The sequence below is a fragment of the Wasmannia auropunctata genome, unplaced genomic scaffold (genome assembly GCF_000956235.1).
Source record: "Wasmannia auropunctata unplaced genomic scaffold, wasmannia.A_1.0 LD336046.1, whole genome shotgun sequence".
NCBI lineage: Eukaryota > Metazoa > Arthropoda > Insecta > Hymenoptera > Formicidae > Wasmannia > Wasmannia auropunctata.
Window position 1 is genome coordinate 46,325 of NW_012026844.1, and position 22,688 is coordinate 69,012.

General features: G+C 35.7%; 2 protein-coding genes across 6 annotated transcripts; both read right to left on the reverse strand.

The window, feature by feature from the left end:
* Positions 1–1,806: 1,806 nt before the first annotated feature.
* On the reverse strand, positions 1,807–20,153 carry LOC105451708 (proton-coupled amino acid transporter 2-like). 5 transcript variants are annotated; one of them, XM_011692320.1, is made up of 12 exons: positions 16,882–20,153; positions 15,875–16,111; positions 8,869–8,957; positions 7,617–7,736; positions 6,245–6,395; positions 5,952–6,079; positions 5,604–5,688; positions 5,082–5,354; positions 4,805–4,983; positions 4,672–4,704; positions 4,313–4,485; positions 1,807–4,003 (listed from the first exon to the last, which is right to left on the reverse strand). In XM_011692320.1, exons 3-12 carry the CDS (start codon positions 8,955–8,957, stop codon positions 3,762–3,764), a joined length of 1,473 nt encoding a protein of 490 aa, XP_011690622.1. In that variant the 5' UTR covers positions 15,875–16,111; positions 16,882–20,153; the 3' UTR covers positions 1,807–3,761. The 5 variants fall into 5 exon arrangements, with proteins under 5 accessions (XP_011690622.1, XP_011690621.1, XP_011690624.1 ...); XM_011692319.1 differs by having other exon boundaries at positions 15,875–20,153; XM_011692322.1 differs by lacking the exons at positions 15,875–16,111; positions 16,882–20,153 and adding an exon at positions 12,480–12,605.
* Positions 20,154–20,249: 96 nt separating this feature from the next.
* LOC105451707 (ubiquitin carboxyl-terminal hydrolase isozyme L3) lies at positions 20,250–22,667 on the reverse strand. Its single transcript, XM_011692318.1, has 7 exons — positions 21,742–22,667; positions 21,650–21,661; positions 21,334–21,456; positions 21,086–21,228; positions 20,863–21,004; positions 20,674–20,749; positions 20,250–20,587 (listed from the first exon to the last, which is right to left on the reverse strand). Exons 1-7 carry the CDS (start codon positions 21,772–21,774, stop codon positions 20,442–20,444), a joined length of 675 nt encoding a protein of 224 aa, XP_011690620.1. The 5' UTR covers positions 21,775–22,667; the 3' UTR covers positions 20,250–20,441.
* Positions 22,668–22,688: the final 21 nt, after the last annotated feature.

The following is a 22,688-nucleotide window of genomic DNA, read 5'->3' on the forward strand; positions in this document are numbered from 1 at the left end:
TCTGTTTTGATATTTGTCTATCAGAACTCGATATCATCTCTTTCCGCCTACAGCTTGATATCGCTTATCGACAACTGCTTAGCGAAAATAGCATCTTCTCGCAATAGTAACGCACTTGAATGCTTCTCTTATATAGTATCCTCTTCATCTCTTACATTCGTTCCTCCTGTCTTTTCTGATCCTCGAGTCTCGATATCATCAACGGGTTGCTTCCACTTCTCGTTAAATTGTATTCTGACATTTCGAAAATTAAAATTCCAAAACGATTTTAATATTACAAACTTTATATTACAAATGTGAATATAGTAACGCTATAGGAAGATAAATATGCTGAAGATACATTTTGATTTTCTTGTATCTGTCATTCGTGACTTGCAATCTCTTAGAACGGATGAGAACGTGTGCCTGACTTCCAACGGCTGAAAAGAAATACATTGGAACGACTGCATCGCGTGGCGGTCGTATGCCGTCGAATTAAAAGCACGCACTTTGAAAACTTGAAATGACTTTCTTGCACAATACTTTGCGAGCACTCGCTCTTGATATGAAATTCGGAGCATTCTTGGAGCGAAATATAAACTGTGATTTGTGCCAAAAAGTACAAATACTTTTATAATTTTTGACACAAAACGCGGGAAGAGCTAATAACAATTTTTAATCTCTTATTTGCATATATGTGCTGTTCCTTCCGGTTGAACGGAGCACTTCCGCACCTCGAATCTGAACAAACTATTTTTTTCTCCCAGTGGTCTCAGAAGTTGTTTCCGTATTTGCACTTTTTAGCACAAATCACATTTTCATTTTTGTTCCAAGAACGCTCCGATTTTCAACTCTTGCTCTTAATTTGGTTTCCTGATCGGACGTTTGGCAACACGCGAACTGCTCCACATATTTTTATCGGCGTTATTCGTTGAATTTGCAGCTTGCAATTTGTTAATTGTTTGATGGACAATCAGTCTTTGTTCCACGCTTAATTCAGCTTGTGGAAGTTGAGATGTAATTTTACGGGTATTTCAATTCTAATCGAAATCTGAAAAATTTTTAAATAGATCTGAACAGATTTTATTTATTACATCTATAATTGCGAATGTTTTTTGTATAAAACATAAATGAAATCCACGACTGAGTAAAAATGTTAAATTATAATTCAATTAATGTTATAGAAATGTTCAACGTAGAAATATAATAAATATTATTTAAATTTGGATTACAAAATTTTAGAGATATGGAAAAACTTGAAAAAAAAAAGAAAAAAATTTATCGCAGTTTTTAAGGCGCAAATTGTTCCAAGACAATTCTTAGAAAATAAATGCAATTCATTACTTAATTGTAATTTTTGATTTAGAATTTTTATAAGGACAATTATTTTTCACAAGTATTTTCATCTTTAGACACTTTCATAGATGATCCTACATGTAAAATACGTACATGTTACGAATATTATACATATATTCTATTCTACTTACTTATTCTTGAGTTGGCCAATTTCGTCTGAAAAAAATTTCAGATTTGCTCTTATCATTTTGATCGAAAATTGTTTTTATTATCTTTAGAAAAAAATTATTCTTTTTACCACGCTATGTAGAACCCAACCTTCAATCATGGCCTTGCTGTAAAAAATAGCTCAGTAATTCACGTTTCAAAACATTCCCCAAACATATTGCGCAACTATTTCCAACTGTTACTCCGTATTATTTTGGAGCGCGTTTACATTAAAAATAATTGTATCAATTTTCACAGATAAGCAACGAGAAAGATCTGCGAGATTATTCGATGTGGAAACACATGGAACACATGAATAGACAATTCGTTGTGCCACATGTTTATTGATATCTCTTTCTCTTCCATCAGTCTCAGCGTCTCGCTGAGAGAAAGACGTCTTATACACGCTGCTGTTAAAATATATTAAGGAAAAAATATATACTTTAATATAAATTTCCCTGAGTGGGTTTTGTACTTCGACAATACGAAGCGCGATAACATTGTACTGCTCTTATTGTCAATTGATATGCACATATATACCATCCTATCGTTAATGAGTATTTCCCTCGTTCCAACTTTCATTAATACTGCACAGATATACATTACTTACGTAGAGGTGGAAAATCGTTTCAATCTCGTTTGAGAGATCTGGACTTTTCCTATGAGAAACATTTTGACACGTTCAACGATTGATATCGTTTCTTTTTTGCCGACATAGTTATAACTTATAATAAATAAATTAACTGTATGTATAATATATACAGACAGGATTTGGAAATTTACGAAGGATCCTCGCCAAATAGTATGGGGAAATTAATTTTACATCAGTTGATATAGGGTATCGAAATTGTACATAGTCGATGATTCATTTTTTTAAGATTCTGTGTTTGCAGTTCATTATGTTTCGTATCATAAGCGCCGCTACGAATATATAAAAAGTTTAACAATAAAGTAAAACTACGATATACAATATACAATCTCTTTTTGTTAACGTATTCTTATAAATATCGATCACGTGGAAGAGAATTAGTTTCACCTATATTATTTTAACCGACCTACTCTCTTTCTTTTTCTCTCTCAAATCTTTTCCTCTTTAAATCTATAGATCAAGAAAAGGGATTATAAGTAATGTTTAATCGAAATGTTGGTGAAACTAACTCTAAGGTACATAAATAAATATATAGTTACGCTATTACAATGCTTAATTACAAACAAAGCCATTTAGACAAAGTATGTCCTCGTCGCAAATGGTCACAAATTTTATCTTTTTGAATAAAAAATAATACAATTGCTTGATATTCGAGACGTGTAGTTTCCTTTGCAGTAACATGCAGTACCAAATATTTTACTGTTTTTAGATTTATTAATTAATTTTATTTATTTATTTATTTGTAAATGTTAATTAGATGGTCAATTATTCTAAAGTTTACGAAGCTAGAAATTAGTCTCAATTCTCGGATAAAAAGAGACTTGGCTAATTGCATTTGAACAATTCGGCTAATTGATCAAATCTCTCTCCGTTTGAAATCTCAGATCGATTTTTAGTATCGTGAACACAAGGCTTAAGATTTTCTTCGAAAATTTAATTAGCATATAAATATTTTCTTTTAATCCATAATAATTGTTTCAGTTACTGGATACTATGATCGACTAGTCTCGTTAGTTAACAATCCGTGTACTATTTCTAGGCGATTAGAGCACGTACAATTCGCTAAGTTAAATCACTTAATGTGAATGTATGACAAGTACTAGTTAAAAATCGTACTTGTCAATCTGCATTGCTACTGCAAAATCTACGTACACAATGGCGAAAGGGGTCAAAGTATTTTTATTTTCACGTTTTGCGTCATATAGATTACTGTACTAATTCAATTCATTATTACGAGTGAAAGCCCAAGTTAACTCGCGTAAATTCATCGCACAAATAAAGCACAATCCAAACAGCGCGAGACTCGCGCAGGAGACTTGTGTTGTCTGAATGATTATTATTAACAATCACTGGGTGTCCACAACCTACGTTGCATCTTATCAACTACATCTATCGATATATCACACATAAATTATTATCGTTATGTTAAAATGGCTAAATGTCGACGGTGAGCGAGACACGACCGACGTCTACGAGCATGCAGAATTTTGGAAGTGTGCGAGTAGCACGATCCGCGCGCGAAAAATACCGTAGGTGTCATGGTCCATTAAACTCGCACGCGCGCGCGCGCATTCATGAGAGAGAAATTAAGAATAATTTGTACACAGAACCCGCCTGGAGCGCGTTTAATTTAACTGCTGAACGACTTGATGATTGACGTCAGGCTCTCGTATGTTCCAGTGGCAAAACCCAATACTCCGATCAGCACTATCATCACGTCTTTTGCAATCGTGAAAAAGCCGAGACTGGTGTTGTGCCAGTAGACGATCATCTCGATGATCGGCGGAAATACGAGAGCAAGAGCAGTACTACTGACCGCGCCAACCAAGGATATAAAGAGCCCCAATTTTGGTACCGCCTCTGCCATAATAACTAAAAAAAAATACGATTAATCTTACAATTAGATCATAATATCCATAAATAAAGCTGCTATTTAGTCCACAAGATAAGACATTAATAAATTTAGAACTTATGACATAACTTTGGAAAAAAGTCTAAGTTTTTTTATTTTATGTATAAAACATTTCGTTTTAAAGATATAAAATATCATAAAAAATATTTATAATTTATAAATAGTTATAAATATTTTAATTTAAGAGGTTTGTCGAGAAGAAATCACAAGTTATAAATTTATTATGTAAATAATATAATTTAATAAAATTCTTCTTAGTTTGTACTTACATGTAACAAAGCACATGACGGAACGGAAAATGATCTCCGCGAACACTGGCCATTTAAATGGACCGAATTTGTCAACGATGCCGGGCCACATTATCGCGATCGGGACGTAAAACTGCAGCGCGTAGGAAAGCAATATGCTCAAAGAGATGGCGGTCTTGATGCATTGCGGCAAGCTGCAAAAAAATTCAATTAGTCGAGAAAAGATCGCCTGTTACATCTTTCTTAAATACAAAATAAACCATATGCAATTCAGCTCTATGCATGATTAATAATTAAAACATGCACGAAGCGCACGCGTTATTTGCGTTAAGTTTTCGCGAAAGTTAATACTGATCACAGGACACAGCAAAAGTAAAAACCTTAATTGATTGTAGATGACTTTTCCGTCCACCCTTGGAATACAGAAAAGAAAATGTTACAAGATAATCGCTCGACGATCAAGCTAACACAAGATAAATCGTAAAAAGTATTCACACGAAATAGCTTGCTTACATTTCCTTTGGTGCAAGATTGAGCGTGACCGAACCGGCAATTTCATCACCGTATTTCAAATAAGACAGGAAACCCATTGCGACGAACATAGAGCCGACTATCACCATACCCACATTGAGAACACCAAGCGATTTGTTGAAGTTGCTAGGTTTCCTCATTTCATTCTTCAGTGGCAGTACCTGTACATTATCGAAACATAAAAAGTACGTTGTAATGCCAATTTTCATTTTTACTTACAAGCTGTTATACATTAACATAAATGTACACGTATACTCACTAGAGTAATACCCTCAAAGGAATATATCACAGTGCCGAAGAACAGAGGTATATTGTTCCAATCCGCGACGTATCTTCTCTCGCGTATGGACGGCACGTCGGAACTCATGATGTACATGGTGGCGATGTAACCAGAGATCATTAGGAAATTCGCTATCGAGGACAACGGCACTAGATACTTGAGATTTCTGATCCAGGTACTAAGCATTATGGGAACCAACACGACGGCCATGTGCTCGTGAACGTCCATCTCGATCCCGTGTGCGTCCAGCACCTACCGCGCAAAATAAAACAAGACTGTAACATTTATTTAAAAAATCTTTATTTACTGCTAAATACAAAAATTCGATTGAAGTGTATAATACAGTTTTCTATCTTTCCTAAAGAGGTGTTATTAAATAAAAAATAATGTTATCTGCATAAGCAATTTTTGGGGAATCTCATATTTTTCTTATAGGAAGAAACGGCGAACAAAGCGTTAAAATCCGAAAAGCTGAAATAAAGTCGGTGAAAGATGCCTTACCTGTTTCATATTCGTGGAAATAAAAACGAAATATACGCAGCAGAATCCGAGTTGCGTGACACACAAAAACACATTAACCAACTTTCTGCAACAAAATCACGAAAGAGCAACATAAATAACATGCATCTTTCGCACGACGCGCTAATAAAAAATTATACGAAATAAAAGACTGTGTGCGTGTGTGTTAAAAGAGTGCTTAAGAGGTAAACTGAAAAATAGGCGCGATCAGGTGGACTGAAAAGGTACAGATCATCTGTAAGTAGGGATCAAAACGATAATGTATTTGCGTGAGCTTGTGTTCCTTGTTATTCCGTTTTCCGAAGCTTCGCTACTTCGCCTATCACACACCTCATAAAAGTCGAATATTTACGAAATCCGATGGGACCAGTAGCGAAGCACATCTCCACAGTACCGGCGAATCCACTCGTGTTGGTGCCATCGCCAACACGACGCGTCACCTCCTCATTGCATTTAATCTGCAAGAGATATTAATATCAAAATTGCGCTTCTGTAAACTCATCAGAGTTATATTTCAAAGATATCATTACTTTCTTACATTTAACTTTCCTCCGATAAGACAGTCATATATCATTTCTCATTTTATTTATGCATTATACTTATTATTAATTAATTGCACGTACGAGAATATGTTGAGCATGCACGCAAATGATACCAAGGAAGATCGTCAGCGGGGGTGCCAACAACAATCCGGCATTCTTGAAAGCATCTCCCAGCGCAAAGATTCCCGAACCGACGTTACCCTTGAACAGATGCATCATGGTTTCCAGGTACCTGCAGTTGTCCAATTTCAGTTTGTTAGTGCGTTCGATTTATTCTCGACTCGACGCGATATATACGACATGGCAGTGTGAATCAAGACAAATCATCGAATATAAGTGGGATTCCGGTCATTGTAGCGATTATAGCCATGAATCAAAAGGGGAATATGAATGTTTGGTATGTAAACATTCAAAATATGCCAAGAAGGAAACATGTAAAGCGCGTATGATTTATGGACATTTTCGAGATGCAATCAACTTTGTTCGATTTCGCTCATTTATTGTTAGATTTAAATTCATCTCTTTAGTCTCTTTATATTATTTTAATCATACGAATCAAATTAAGCATATGATTGCCATTTTGGGGAATTTGAATATAGATACCAATAATTAAAAACCAATTAGTTTCTCAAAAATATAATATATGCAATTTGTGATAACAATTAGTGAATTCTCATAATTTATCAATATCTTTCGTAATGCATTAAAAAGTACGAATAGCTCTACTATCTGCGATTATGTATAACGTTGTGATTATGAAATATCAAAGCAGAAATATCAGTACAGATAGTAAATACATGTATATCGAACTGATATTTCTGACAATGATTTTAAAATAAGATTAAGCTGCGCTTATACAATTTGCAATCCTTAATGATGATAAGATGACAAGAATGTGATTGATACGAATTGATGCATATTTATGTGTGTCCTAAAAATGTGTTTGACGTCTCGCTGCGTGAAAATTCTTTGCAGTGTTAAAAAACAAATTTTCTCTTGCGACTCAGCCAATGTATTTTTACAGCTAAGAAAAATATGACAGGTGACAAATGTCAAAACAACGTCACATTTCGACGAAACGTGATTCTTCACGGAAAAAAGTAGTTACGATTCACACGAAAATACGGCGAATTAGACATTTTTATCGGACTATCGTAAACGAATAATGAGATGATAAAATTCTTGCTTCCGTCTTTTCAAATCATACGCTTCGCGATCACGTGTCATTTTTGTCGCTGATATCACTCTTATCGTGTTGCAATATTTGTTTGTTTCTCTAGATATGTTTACCGTTAAGGTGTGTAATATCATTTTCATTGCTTGTGCATGACGCGCTAAGTGCTCTTCTGTTAATCGACATTAATAAACAATCTTTATCAATGCCTAACGCGCTTTAGATCGCTGTTTGTGATTAGTAAAATTTTGCTGTTCGGTTAACGCCGATCAAACTTACGAGGTGGGATGGTGCACAGTGATACCGTGCTCATTATTTCCGCCCTTAATGGTATCGCTGTTCTTCTCTATCGTCAGAATGGGATCCTTCGATTGGAACGCTCCATAGGTCCCGCTATTTCTGTAATAAAAAAGAGAATTGATAAACACCGCAGATTAGTGTTACGACATAATAAATTATTAATCATCGCGGATGCCAAATTTATTTTTATGTTGCTAACAAAATTCTATTTTATAATTGTCAAGATGGAGGAAGCAGTTGTTATTAAGCTAAGTGTTGCTGATTGTACGTACACCTATAACGATGACCCTGATATTTCACGGGATTTTCCATGTATGTACAATGGAATTAATCGCCGGACGTACGCGCGTGTTGTAATTTTCAAACGACATTTTTCACTGCAATTAACGTTAGTAACGACATGGAACTAATTCAAATGAAAAAAGTATAGCATAAAAATATTTTCTTAACGAGTCCGACAGGACATGGTCATGCCAGTGGAACAATACGACATTCTTGGCAACAATCTGACACCTGAAATAGCATATTAGTCTGTAGCACAATAGCCAATAGACTATAAATTTAATGCAGAGATTTATCTCGACATTTATCGATTGTTTCCATATTGTTCTGGCATCTTATTTCAATGCGCTTTAAATTATTACAACTCGGATTTTCAAGCTGTTTTATTGCTAGTTCTAAGCATACAAATATTTATAAATATGTAAAAACAAGATAAGAATAGTAGTAAACAAGAGATATTGATAATAATAGGTCTTTCAGGTGCATTACTAGTTGTGGCGAAAATAATAACATTTTTAAACCCACTTATCACAAGTAGCGTACCAAATCGTAACGTCATTTAACAATCGTCCATGTAATTATGCAACGAGTGATTAAGTTAGCTCCAACGAACGTAATTAAATCACATTCCTCATGTGGCGCGTTTAATCAGAATCAGCAGTGTGTCGCACACTTGCAACTGCACTTAATATTTATGTAATTACTATCCGTCACAGCGTTTTATATTAATCAACTTTTCAATTACTGATTACATAATGCCATAATGGACGCTTCTCCTCGAAACTCATTAATCAAATGTAGTAAAACCATCTTCAGTAGAATAAATGTATAATGTACTGGCTACTACCGAATATCGGAAACGACATAAATAGATAATGTATTAATAAAAATAGAATGAGAGGCTCTCTCTCTATTATATTCCCAATCGTTTACGTTAAAATAAACTTACACATGTGGCTGCTTGAGAGTTGTTTCATCGCCATGAATAGAGTTCTTCTTTGGCGAGATCACGGAAATCGGATTGCTGTTCATTTCCATCTACAAGATAATTAGACATATGGATTAAGACAGATTTTTGAACGTGTTCCAAGCACACGCAGTAATGCATATATATTCTCCTATTGTTTTGTAGTTCTGTATAAAATATATACATACACATATATACAATATGTATGTATGTATGTATGTATGTATATACGTATGAAACATACATACGTAACATTAAATATACATTATTAAAAGGTACACTAAAGTATATATAGCACAGTGTGCGCCTCGAGGCTCTATTCTTGCGCGCGACTCCTATTCACCAATCCAAAACTTGCGCTTTTCGTAACAACAACGCATACGTCAGAAACACGCTCTTTGTTCAATTGTCTAGACGCGTTACGACAACATGATGAATGAAACGCGTATGTATATGCATAATCAATCGGGCGCCAAGTACACGGGACTGTCATCGGCACGAAGCGACTTGAGTGTATGTATTTTTACACGAGTTACGCTCTTTCGCCGCGCATTGAATTTTTTTTTTTTCGTCTCGCTGAAAACTTGACTACAACAAATGTAGATAGATCAAAGGCGAATTCCTTGGTATAATTCCGTTATTAACAACGCATTGTCGTCAATTGAACACGCCTTGCACGCCTTCGTATTGATTGGTTTCTTAATTAATCCGTAGCGTGTGCACAGCGTTTAATCCCATGACAAAGATCAATATAGTGTTGAAATATTGAATAAGAAAAAAAAATGAAAAGAGGAAAACGCTTACTTGCGATCACGTTTGAGACACGAGAAAGTTACAAGTCTAGCTTGTCATTACTTATGACATGACTATATATATATATGTATATAAAAATCGCTACAATCGGTAATTTTCCTTCAGATAATCACTTGATGAGATAATCGATATGCCAGACATAAACAAATCGATCAATCTCATAATCAGGGTACTTACTTTAAATATTGTTCTTTAATCGCAATGTGTTTATCAATACCATCTGTATTTTTGTTACGTAAAACGAAGAGCGAGTGGTGCGCTTCCGATGTGAAGATAACTTTGTAATGCGGAAAAGTACTGTACAGTTGGTGGTGTTTTTTTAGGCAAAATAAAAAGGAACGACCTTATATATTAATTGTTATGTAAAACAAGTCCGTAATCACTTCCTGCGCCACTTGCCTTTAATGTAAGTAAACGATCTTAATCGAGATATCCTCCAGGTTATAACCCGAGAAGCTATTATATACTTAATGTAGTAAAAATGTAATAATGTAGTACCCAACATATGCCTCCAACGTGAAAGCGTCGTCGCGTCCGCGCCGAATCACCCGGATCACCCGACGCAAGTGAAATAGCACGAGATATTTACAGCGTGTTTCTAACATAATAAAAATATCGCGCCAAACTTTAACGCGGTGCCTAATAATTAATAAAAAAAAATCGATTTCAATATGCATAATAATCTAAAAAAAATTATTATAACAACAATTGCGTAATTGTATACTTCGAACGTAAATTCTGGCATCGACAGCACGCCAATGCAAAAGAATAGATACCGCCAATAAATAACGCGGAGAATTGCCGTCTGTGCAACTTGCACAACAGAAAAAGCATTTAGTCATGATGGAATGTAAAATACGTTAAATGATTTAAACATAGGAGGAGATATGACTATCTGCGCTAGATAATACCCTCGCGAGTGTAGTTTATTATCTCTTAACTCTTATGCTAATAGATCACGAATCGTGACCTTTAACTGGATCCAAGCGCCTCACACAGAAGTACGGTTTTGCTCATTAAGCAAATAATTACGCTAGACGATGTTTTCCACTGCTTCAGAGTTCCGAGATATAGAGTGTATTATCGGAAAGAAATTAAAATTTCAGGGAGGCGAGCAAAAATAAAAGACGATGAAATTGACGCAGACTTGAAGTTATGATAGTACAAATATTTGATTTGAACGCGGTAAAATAAAAATACGTTCGCGTGTGTAAGGTCGAGTTTTACTACGCTATTTCATGTTTATTTGTATATAAATAATTTTTTTATTTATATTTGATACATATTGAATAAACACGTGTACGCGATAAATATATCTCCTTTTATCATGCTTTTTTTTATTTTATGTTTTCACTCAAAGTACCGTAATGAATCATCAATGATATTATTTCGCGTATTCATAATATGATTCAGAAGCGATACCTATAATTTATCACTGAGCAAGTGCAAATGGACTTTGCGATTTCGATGCGAAGGCAACAGGCGTGACAATACGATTTCTCTGAAAATTAATAGTCCGTTTAAAATCCCTCTTACAATTAGAACTATAGTGGCATATCCAAAGTGTACATTATGTACTTGAGCTAGCTAGTTATTACTTCCGGTTAATTTAGCGCTTTTCTAGCCATTACTTTCGTTTAATTCGGCGCTCGTGTGAAAATAAATCACAAATAATAAAATGTCAAGCAAAATTATGTTCACATTAAAATTTATAACTACGTTTGTAATAAACATTAGAATACTTTACACGTGATTAAATTATATATTGACATAATTTCACGTTTATAACATCATTTTTAGTTCTTAATTCAAATTTGATTAAATAATTAATATTTGATTATTATATAGATAAGTGTTTCTCTAATTAATAGAGATCTTGACAATAATCAAATAATCAATCAAAATCTAAATCAGTTACAAATATATACGTGTTAAGTTTTAATTAAATAGGGTTACTTACATCTTATACGAGATTTGTATAGGACGGCGAATGAGTGGCTGTGAGTATATATAGAATAAATATAGGCGAAAGAGATAAGTTTAGATATTAATAAAAATATGAATAGAGAGAAATATAATGATAAAAAATAAACAAAGATACAAAGATATAAATATATAAATGTAAAAATAGAAAAATAAAGAAGTGAAGTGCAAAGAGCGTATAGGCTAAGCAAAAGATTATAAAGAAAGATATGTACAAGATATTAGAATAGGACGAACTGTTTGGTAAAGGTATGGATACATGTGTGTGTATTAGATTTTTAATTGTAAAAACCAAATTCTCTTCCAGGCTTTATATGGTGAAGGAAATAAATATTCTATTCTATTTTAATAGGTATATATTTTATTGAGATGTTGTGTGTCAAGGAAACAAAACGATGATTAAATCATTGGTAGAAGAGAACGTACGCTTTATCATAATGATACAGTGAAAAAAGATGATATGTCATTCATCAAAAATTTATACTCTGCTTGTGTTCTCCTTTTTTATTTGAGTTAATCAGTAGTCACACGATTGTACAGTAAACACTGACAACGTACTTAGTCAAATGTACTTATGCAGTTAGTCAACTTAATATAATCACCGTAATTGCTGTCGTAATTTGTCAAAGAGTTTTTTTCAACGTGCCTACCACGTGATCGTTTCGAGAGAGAGAGGTGGAGTAGCGTCGTGCGGGATAATGTTATTCAATTAATCGAATCTGTTAAGTCACGACGATAATTACGTTCGGAGTCGGTCGCGGTATTATTAGATTCACGTCGATCGTAGGTGGACTCACAATCACGTTTGCGATCCCACGGTAGACAATCGGATAGACGGCACGAGCAGCCCGTGTTAGAGCTCGGACGACCTAAATTACTGTCACGTGTTCCGCTCGGGGAAACTACAGCATCTGCTTTGACCGACGCGAATTCACTTTTTGGCAATGTTACCAGGTTACCGCCGTCGGCGACGATACCACCGAAATAGAAGCGTTTACCGGCGCTCTTTTGGCCCTCAGTCACGTGCACTTTTATCAAACGCGCGAGCCACGATTGCGTCAAAGTGCCAATAAGCGTTCGACGTTTCTGCTTTCGGAAAGAAGGGGGAGAATTTTTGAAAGATAGGCTCGTGAAAAGATTTCTTCCGAGTGATAGCGGCGATCGCAAAAGTATATCGGATGTCGCTGTAAGTCGTGGCATTCAAGTCGCTCGATTAAGATATGTGATCACGCTTCTATTTAAGTTGTGCAATTAGAGAGAGAGAGAGAGAGAGAAAGAGAGAGAGAGAGAGAGAGAGAGAGAGAGATCGTTATTTAGAATGACTGATAAAGACGCATTGCGTTGATGCATCGCTTGCCTTTCGGAGAATCTTTGAGAATGAAGCCAGTTTCCGGAAGATAAACATCTCTAAAATTAAGTTGAATTCCCCGATAACTTGGAAGAATAAGAGACGACTTAGGATGAGGAGTTAACAGGAAGTAATTATCTTTACGAATCTCAGACATAGAATGATGGGCGCTCCTGTTTTGATGTCTAATATTTCAGAGATAGTGCGAGTTCTGGGACACGCGGTATACATAGGTATACATATACGTATACGAATGCGCATTGATATCGCTCGGCGAGAAGGCAATTTGCACGCAAGTCAATAACATGAAACGACCACGATAGAATGTCGCCATACGATAAACCGACATCGTTTCGCGATAACTCACATACGAGTACTCCTTGACTAAATCTTTAAAAAAAAATTCGAACGTGCAACGCGAAAAAATAAAGCGTACTTTCACTCATACTTCTCGAGAAGTTGAAGATATCATTGAAGTAAATGAATATATCGCTCATCTAATTCACGTGTATACAGTGGAATCACAACAAATTGTAAAAACAGGATGTTTAAGTTCCCGTGCAATAAAAATTATTCTAGTCATTCTCGATTTTTCATTACTTCCTGCAAATTTGATGCATAACCGCAATTCACTGTAATTGAAATTGTTGCACTTGCTATCCTTGAAATACGTTACTGGGAAAAATGTTCTTTTTTCCTCAGCACATTAACATTTACGAAGGTGCAGTGAAGCATATTACATGATGCAATAATTGTATCATGTGATGTGCACATGATATCCTGGAATGTATAGGTGCAATGTTTAAAGGACATTTTGCAAACAAATTGTCCATGAATCTTCGCTACGTTAATATGAAGATATGAACGAGTCTCTCAAAAGCCTCTCAGAAGCAAGTTGTTTGACTTTGTGAAATAAAGAGTAGAGAAAATTAATAAAATTATGTATTAAAAAATACGTTAAAAGAACAAATTAATTAATTAAATTGAAATTCTGAGAAATATCTATTTTATTCTTATCTTCATCTATATTGAAATTCTGAGAAATATCTATTATATCCTTATCTATATCTATATCTATAAAACCGCATATTGCAACATCACGTTGCGCTTTATACCAATCAAATCGTATTTGTAAATAACGATATTTCGGCGCTAAACCTAGTGCGTCATTAAATGCAATTTTGGCACTTGCCAGAAAATCGCGTATCGCGCACTTGACGTAGCTAAAAACAATATGATGTCGGCGGAAAAAGCTTTGGAGATAAACGAATGTATTTGCGGTTAAAGCTAACTGCCCGAAACGAAACTTATCTGCATGAGAACAACGGGATAGTAAATATTGTCGCGAAAAACAATGTCGACGCGAGCGTAAATGTTTGAAGAAATTACGCGTGTTTCCAGGTGACAATCGAAATTTAATGATGTTCATCACCGAAATAAATTTTATTACATGGAAATTCAATTAAGTACAAAACGATAATATTAAAAATCGAACTCGCACATAGAAAGTAATAAAAATTAATAAATGTGTGCAAATGATCATTATTAATCAAATTCATACTTCTAGCAAAGTTTACAAACACAAAATTAAGATTCTCAATTTTCGAACAAAATTAATAAGACCCTACTATTATAATGTATACAACGTAATCCCATTTTCAAGATAACGTGTAATTCAAACTTAATCTTCTATCATCTAATATCTATACACGATGCACGTGTAATAGATAATGAAGCTATATATAACTGGATTATTTTAGTCAAATATCTTTTAATCTTCTTCATGCTTGCATGCATACATGCAATATTTACAATATACAAATGATCTAACGCAATAAGACCGAAAATTTTAGAAGCAAGTACCTAGATGAAAAATGTTGATAAAAAATGTATAATCAATATAAATATATAAATTAATCATACCGAGCATTTATTTCAAATCGGATTTTTATTTCAATTTATGCAAAAGATGCTCTTTATATGTCTGTCTTCTAACTTGATACCATTGCAACAAGAAATTACATATACTTTAAAAAATTTTGCAGTTTTCTATTTAAAAAAAATAAATTGTGCTTTAATTAGGGCAAAATTGTAATAGCTATATAATATCGCCCTTAAAATTGCAGCTATTCTATTGCATTTGTAGTTGTTCTAGCTGTTTACTACAAATTATTTTATTTTATACTTATATCAGTCTTACTTTAACGCTGAAATACGATCGTATCTCCTGAAAATCTACTTTTGCAAGCAAAGCATCTTTTGCTTGTCATGAAATTTTTAATAAATTGTTTTTTAACTTAACGAAAAACAAAAAAATTTTTTGCAAACGTTTAGCGGAAAAGTAATGCAATCATTTTATGGCGACAAATGTCATTTATTGACTGCTCCAATTAACGAGTGGTGATATTGCCACGTGCAAAAATTAATGTTAGATCATATTAGTCCAATTTCTCTTGGACAATAACATAGAATGATTATAAGCACGCTTTCATATCGGCTTATTTCTTCAATCAAGAATTTTGTTTACTTTATCGGTTTGACGACCAGTGTATATGTTAAGATTTTATGTTAATCCATTAGCGTTACTAAAACCTTGAAATTAAGTTATCCTCGTCGATCAAGAGAGAGAGAGAGAGAGAGAGAGAGAGAGAGAGAGAGAGAGAGAGAGAGAGAGAGAGAGAGAGAGCGCGCGAGAAGGGTCATTCATTATTCAAAACTGCGCGATAGTAAATAAAGTCTGAGGCATGCCAGAAAAGGTCAACAACTGGCGAATTAAATTGTCGAGAAACGCGTCAAAATCTAACGACACGTGACATACATACATATACATAATAACATACGTACCTTTCTTTGTGATCGATTCGACTGTTCGACTCAATTATGTCCAAATAATGAAAGAAAACGTATGCCGATAACCCATGGATGATGCCGTCGATCGTCGCCGTTCTTGCGGTCGCACGTTCAACGGTCGGCTGCTTACACACGACTGAAACGGTGTCGGTCTGAAATCGTCGAGGAACACTCGACGCAACAACCACTCGAAGGCTGTCTACTTCCTTCTGTCTATTCGCTTACTGCTAGCTGCTAATGCCGAAATGCCGTGTCCCTTTATTCTTGGCACCGGGCTTGTTACAGCCCGGGGCAGGGACCGTGTCGGTTTCATCATCGAGTGCACGGACCGAAAATCGACCTCAATCTCGAGGAATTGGCCGTAACTTAACTTCAGAAAATTTTGAATCGCATGTACACTTCTGCCGGTTATGGCGTTTTATCGGTAATAAGTCACTTGAGTTTACGAAAGAGGAAGAGACAGAGTGATAAAGAAAACCTTGTCATAACATAGCGATAAAATTTAGCTCCGAATTGTTAAAAATGTCACTTGAAAGAATGTGAGTGAAGAATATGATTATAATATTCCACGTAATTAGAAAATTGAATACAGCTCGGGGTAATCTCGAGTAAAGGGTGCTAAGAAAAAAATTCACAAATTTAAAAAGTCGTACGAGAAAGTTAAAAATATGACCTTGGCGGTCGAAGAAAGATCGCAATCGAGCGAATTAAAGCGCATCAAAGTCGCATCAAAGCGCATATATGAGCGTCGCGCCGCGTATGATTGCGACGGTCTTACACTTTCTCTCGTGGCTGCAATTAAAGATTAACAAGTCGGAATAACTTGCGTGGATATTGTCATTTTGTTAGCATAAAAGACTTCAATGGCGTGGCCGAAACGTGCAAAGCATTGATGTATTACCGGTCAGTGCACTCGCTTTCGCATCAAAGGTCGAACTTCGCAGACGCTGTAATAAGTCCAGAAAAGAAGCGGAATTTTTTTCTGACTCGAAAGTACTCACATGTACTCGCGACAGGGATTTTTTTTTTTTCTTTGGAATGTTAAACTCAAGCGATGCAATCTCGACGTGGCATATTTAATATAATATAAATGTGAACTCCACAGATTAATGACGAAAGATACGTTGCGACATAGTTTAAAATAACGTCGATGGAAATCCGACCTCGCTATTGACGCGCGTCCTCGACTTTAGCACGAAGGTTTTCGTTTGGTTCCTTATTTGAAAGTAAGAGTGCATTCGAGGCACCCAAGGCCTCCGCGCACATGCATATGCACAAACCGCAACTAAAACCGAACGATCAGGAAAGCGATATAAGAGGTGTGGTAAGGAGCGAGATAAGGCGCGTGTACGCTATATGGTGTATTGAAAAATTCACGCGTATCAAACCGTATCTACCGACACGGCTCTAACGAAAACGGATGACACGCGCCAGCACGCGGTTTAGAAACAGAAACGAGGTCGTAAGTGCGATATTTTATATGCGTGGGTTGACCTTAAACCGTTGTGCAGCCATGAACACGTAATAACGTATGCATACGTATATTCGAAACCGGAAACAGAATATTTATTTCTTTTCTTTTTAAATGTTACTTAATTGTTACTTTGTACGAAGGTCGCAACAGCTGCTCGAGTAAAACAGAAATCTCTTCTCTTCATTTTAACGCAATGTCTCAGAAAAAACGTTCTCTTTACAGAAATACTAAATATCGGTTCATGACTTATTGTTAGAATTAATCAAGAACGGACGTGTCTCTACATGGCGACTCATTCTCTTACATATAATTGCGTAGTACTGTCTCCTGCGTTGCGAAATCTGCGAATCCCTGACGAAACACAGATATGTACCATGATCGGTTAATCGCGAAGCTTCGCGGAATTGCCATCATAAACGGTTTCATCAATTAAAGTAATACCCGTCGCAATTAGTATATTTGCTCTAGGCCCGCTTATCAGCCGCTGGCAGTTTCTCTATTGAGAAGAACCGTGCAAAATATCGCAAAAGAGCTCTCTTCGCAATCATAAATCTCACCTTGAAGGGCTGATACGCGAGTCTTCGAGCTACTTGATAAATAACGCGATAGAACGAGTAAGCCTTGCAACCGACACCTTGATCTCTAAGAGATGCAGTTTCTCTTTCCTTTTTTTTTTAACAATTTGAATTCTTAAGGTCATCAGGTACATCTAAATAATTTCATGAGCGACGAATTGATTTTATCGTTCAGTCACGTTGAAATATAACGATAAGAATTGGAGATCGCTAAACGAATTAGCGCGATCACGCTGAATATGATAATTTTGAGAACAAATATGCTGATTAGATTACGGCGCAATGGAATTTTGCTATTCCATTGCGTTTTGGTTGGTCAATATCTTTTTGCAAGCCTTGAAAAATTTGTGTACGAGATACTTCTGCTGCATTGACAGCGTAAAAGTTATGGTCCGCGTCAATTTATCACATATTTATTAGAACATAACATATGGTCCACGAGATAAGCGATACTAACCGGTCCCGTCTACGCGGCAGGCCGCAAGATATAAAATTTTCCATTAGAATGACGTAGCGCGCCAAGGAGTGAACCTTCGGTAACAATATGAACGCACTTATGACAAAACAAACATGAAAAAGACTACCGCGCGTTTAGTCCATTACTAATCTTGAGATAACACTTTGGCTCTATCTCTGGAAGAACTCCATTCGCTCGACTGTCAAGACTGAAGAGATTGTTTCCATCTTTATGCGTCCACACGGTTAAATTCCATAGGGCTTGTCATAAATATGTCCTAATGTATAAAGTAAATGGAAAATTTTTAATCTATGCGAACGACATCCTGTTATTGTCTTGATGTTTATAACGTTTAGCAATTAAAATTGCAGTTCGCAATTTATAGGCAAGTTTCTAAACCGCGATTTGGAACGGAGCAATGTTATATAATATAGGCAGATCGCGTTACTGGAATTTAGTTTATTTTATATTTTGCAGCCACTATTTAGAGAATCGGTGCCAAGATGCGTGGTCTCTCGGAAGAGGGATCTAAAATAGCTGACGCTTTCGGCGGCTGGTCAGTGACCGACATGTGTCGCAATTCCTGATAACGTACGAAACAATAGTGCGCACTATATATATGATAAATACCCATAAATATATTTACAAAAAATAAAATCTTTAAAAAAATCCATGTATATTCTAAAAAAATATAAAATTTATAAAATATGCCGAATAGGTTCATTTAAGTTCCCTCGATCGCTAGGCTATCTAAATTAGTCAATATTTTGATAATATTATGAATTTAAATTTATAAATTTTAAAGTGTGATTAAAAGAGCAATGATGCGCACTATATATATGATAAATATTCATAAATATATTAAGAAAAAATAAAATCTTTAAAAAATCCATCGGTATTCTAAGAAAATATAAAATTTATAAAATATGCCGAATACGTTCATTTAAATGTTTCCCTCGGTCGCTAGGCTATCTAAATTATTTGTCAATATTTTGATAATGTTATGGATTTAAATTTATAAATTTTAAAGAAGTGTGATTAAAAGGGCAATGATCCAAATAAACGCGTCCATACTATAAATTAAATTCATAAATTTTAATTATTTTGTTAAAGATATGAATTGTAGCCTATCAAAGATCAATAAAGCAGCGTTCCGTTTCACGCATGATGCGCATGATGTATCATGTTATCCTTGTTGTTTATCAAATGTTAAACAAGGATAAATCATGCGCACCATGCGTGAAACGGAACGCAACCTAAATATTTTAATCAAATAATCTATAAAAAGGGATTACTCTTTTTAATTAGATACACTTCGTATATCTTTTACACAAAATTAAAATCATATTTCCGTGATAATCAATTTCCAAAAAACTTCGTACCTCTTGTCTGATTGTGATTAACATTTACCTAATTGCAATGTGTGCATAATTACTGGATGACGAGAGTATTAAGTAATGTAAAATATCAAAGGTCAACACTTACGAAAACGGGCGCGAGATATACGACGTTGGCGATCAAAAGTAAACGCCACCAAATCAATGCGTTAAATCTGTGCCAAACGAGAGGATGTATCGGTCCTAATTTATCGTCAACTCCTCGCAGAACCGAAACTCACTCTGGCAGTCATCCGCCTTGTTGCGCAAAGCCCAAAGACCTTGACCGACGGAAAATATCTGGAGTTTGTTTTAAATGCTCTATCTATAGCACCTCACGTCGTCCCATATTTTTATCGTTTCGACAGTTAAAAATATCTACATACATCACTCTCGGTATCATTCATACTAATGCAAACTCCACACGCTGTATGGAGATTCAGTGAGCTGCAAGTGAGGATCTTGTTTTTCAATAAAAGTAAAATTGTTTATACAACTGTGTATATAAATTTTTTCATTAACATGCTACACAGTGTTAAAAAAGCTGGCAATTAAGAAAACTGACAAAACAAATGCGTTGCCGAAGCGAAATGTATGTAACATTGTTATAACATATAAAATAAATTCTTTGGGCTTAAATCAGCTTAAAGGCGAATGCACTTGAGGATGAGGACTCCGTTTACTCGTTGGCAGCGAGTGCGACCACCGTGAAACGCACTTCGTTGGGATCGCGTTCCATGTATTCCTTGCACACACGAGCGGCATCGTCTAGGAGTGTCTCTGACGTAGTAGAACCGTGATTGATAGGCGCAGGCTTTCGGCCGTCTGACAAAACAAATATTTGTTGAAATTTGATTAAATCATCGTTACACTTGATTAAGCCGTAAACTTGATGTAGATCAAACACATACCCAGCTCGTACAGGGAACCATTTTTATGTACAAACGCGACAAAGTGATGGTACACCTCTGCATCTTCAGCTGGCGCCTAAAAGAAAGGAATATATCTCGTATTATTATTATGTTACGCTATTATTTATTATATTATTATTTATTACGCGATAATAACGTCGTTTTCAACTATAAACCAGCAAAAAGTACCTCGGTCTGTCCTTCCTGGGCAGATTCCATGTGAGTATCAATGATGCCTTGCGCTTTGTCCAAACGCTCGCCACGTTCAAGGTAAGACAGTCCTTTGGTCTCATCTAAGAACTTCTTGAGAAAGCCATCCTCCAACTGTATGCTGTAACGTAACAAAGAATTTAATTATTTTTATTGCTCATCAATGTGACAGACTGAATTATATACGATCGCAGATGCTCACGCGTCCAAGTTATTCGCCACGCTGTGAAGTAACGCAATGGTCCCACACGCATTCGAAATAGATTGCTTCATATGGTAAACAGAATCTGGCACATCAGTCTTGTTATCCTTAACTTCTGCTTTGTCCTCCTCAGTCTTCTCAGTCTAAGGAGACAATAAAACAAACTTTGCTTGTAGAGACACATCAGTCGAATTGCAAAATGTCTTATCACATTGGCGTATGCCATATATATATATATATATATATACCTTTGTAGGATAAAGCAGAATGACGGCAAGAACAGGTCTAGGAACGAACGCCAGCAAGTCCGACTCGAAACCGTAAACATCTAAGATTGACCACTTCTTTGGAACACCCAACTTGTGAAGGAACTATAAAAATAACAAAAACAAATTGTACACTGAATTTTTTGTGCATTCGAAGATCTGGCCGGGGAGATCTGTTAGAATGATTGTTCCTTTCTTTCACGAGAAGTGTGTGAGCTGATCGACGAGGTACGACGCCCAAGGCCACGATCGCCGAGGAAATGTTGAAATCGATTAACCAAACGTAGCAACTGCTTACCTTCGTCATAACCTGAAACAGACGGAAGGCAATTGTTGTTGAATGGCTGCTCGAGTAATAACGTGTCGCGATTCAACAGGAAGCTGACTCACCTCTGGATTCGACTCCAACGGCACCCAAGCCATGTTGAATCGCGATATCTCCCACGGATAGAAAAACCACGTTCGAAAACACCGGTAAACGTCTATCCCTCGACAAACCGATCTTCGCACGTTTCACGTTCCTCCGCCCGGCCCAGTTGATTCAAATTCTTACCGGTACCGTTTCCATGACGCGCGGAATGCCGAATCACGCTGCTGCTGCTCAAATTGCTGCGATTCCGCTTGCGATTGGCCGCGTGCGAAATACCTTTTAGAACGCGACAACAGAAAGAAGCGAGAGTGGAGTAGTGGACAAGAGTACTTTTCACCGGCACAACATCGAATTTCATAGCTGACATAACCTGACATGTGGAGATCGTGGAGCTGAAAAATAAGATGTTGCACGTCGATAGAAGACGAATATTCATATGAAAAAAAAATTCCGGAACGCATTAACGTTGTAACGTATCGCTTTTTGTATAAGTAGTTAGATTGCACGAGCAACTTCTTATCTGTAGCAGCTTTGAAGATCGCATCTCCGCATCTGATACTTTAAAATTTAATTACACTGTTATATCTTGTAAACACGATAGTGAGACGAGTGGGGCATGATCATATATAATGTTCTATTGGTCAGAGATAATGTAGCCCCAGAGAGATTAGTGATTACACTGAATTAATATTGTAAACACGAAATTGTTAATTCAGCATTTGTAATTATCAATAAAGTTTACAAAATCCACACAATTGTCAATTTTTTACATATATTTTTTTTAATTTGCATTCGTAATTTGCATTCGTAAAACAACTTTGTATTTTTAATTCGGATTCGGATTTATTCAGTTTTTTATTGAAGATTTTAAAAATTCACTAATATACATACATTAATTTAATTTAGATTAAATAAATATCGTTTAGAATCTTCTGGTGCTCTTTCATAATTTTTGCGAATTTACAGC

Bases quoted from the DNA above. Each gene is read 5' to 3' on its own strand.
- LOC105451707 (XM_011692318.1), bottom strand. From the start codon at position 21,774: ATGGCTTGGGTGCCGTTGGAGTCGAATCCAGAG. The intron at 20,750-20,862 runs GTACTTTTTGCT...CCTTTCTTTTAG, and splicing joins CCCAGGAAGGACAGACCGAG to GCGCCAGCTGAAGATGCAGA. The intron at 20,588-20,673 runs GTATGTGTTTGA...TTGTTTTGTCAG, and splicing joins TGGTTCCCTGTACGAGCTGG to ACGGCCGAAAGCCTGCGCCT.
- LOC105451708 (XM_011692320.1), bottom strand. From the start codon at position 8,957: ATGGAAATGAACAGCAATCCGATTTCCGTGATCTCGCCAAAGAAGAAC. The intron at 6,396-7,616 runs GTAAGTTTGATC...GGACAACTGCAG, and splicing joins ACTGTGCACCATCCCACCTC to GTACCTGGAAACCATGATGC. The intron at 4,984-5,081 runs GTGAGTATACGT...GATAATGTACAG, and splicing joins CCTTTGAGGGTATTACTCTA to GTACTGCCACTGAAGAATGA.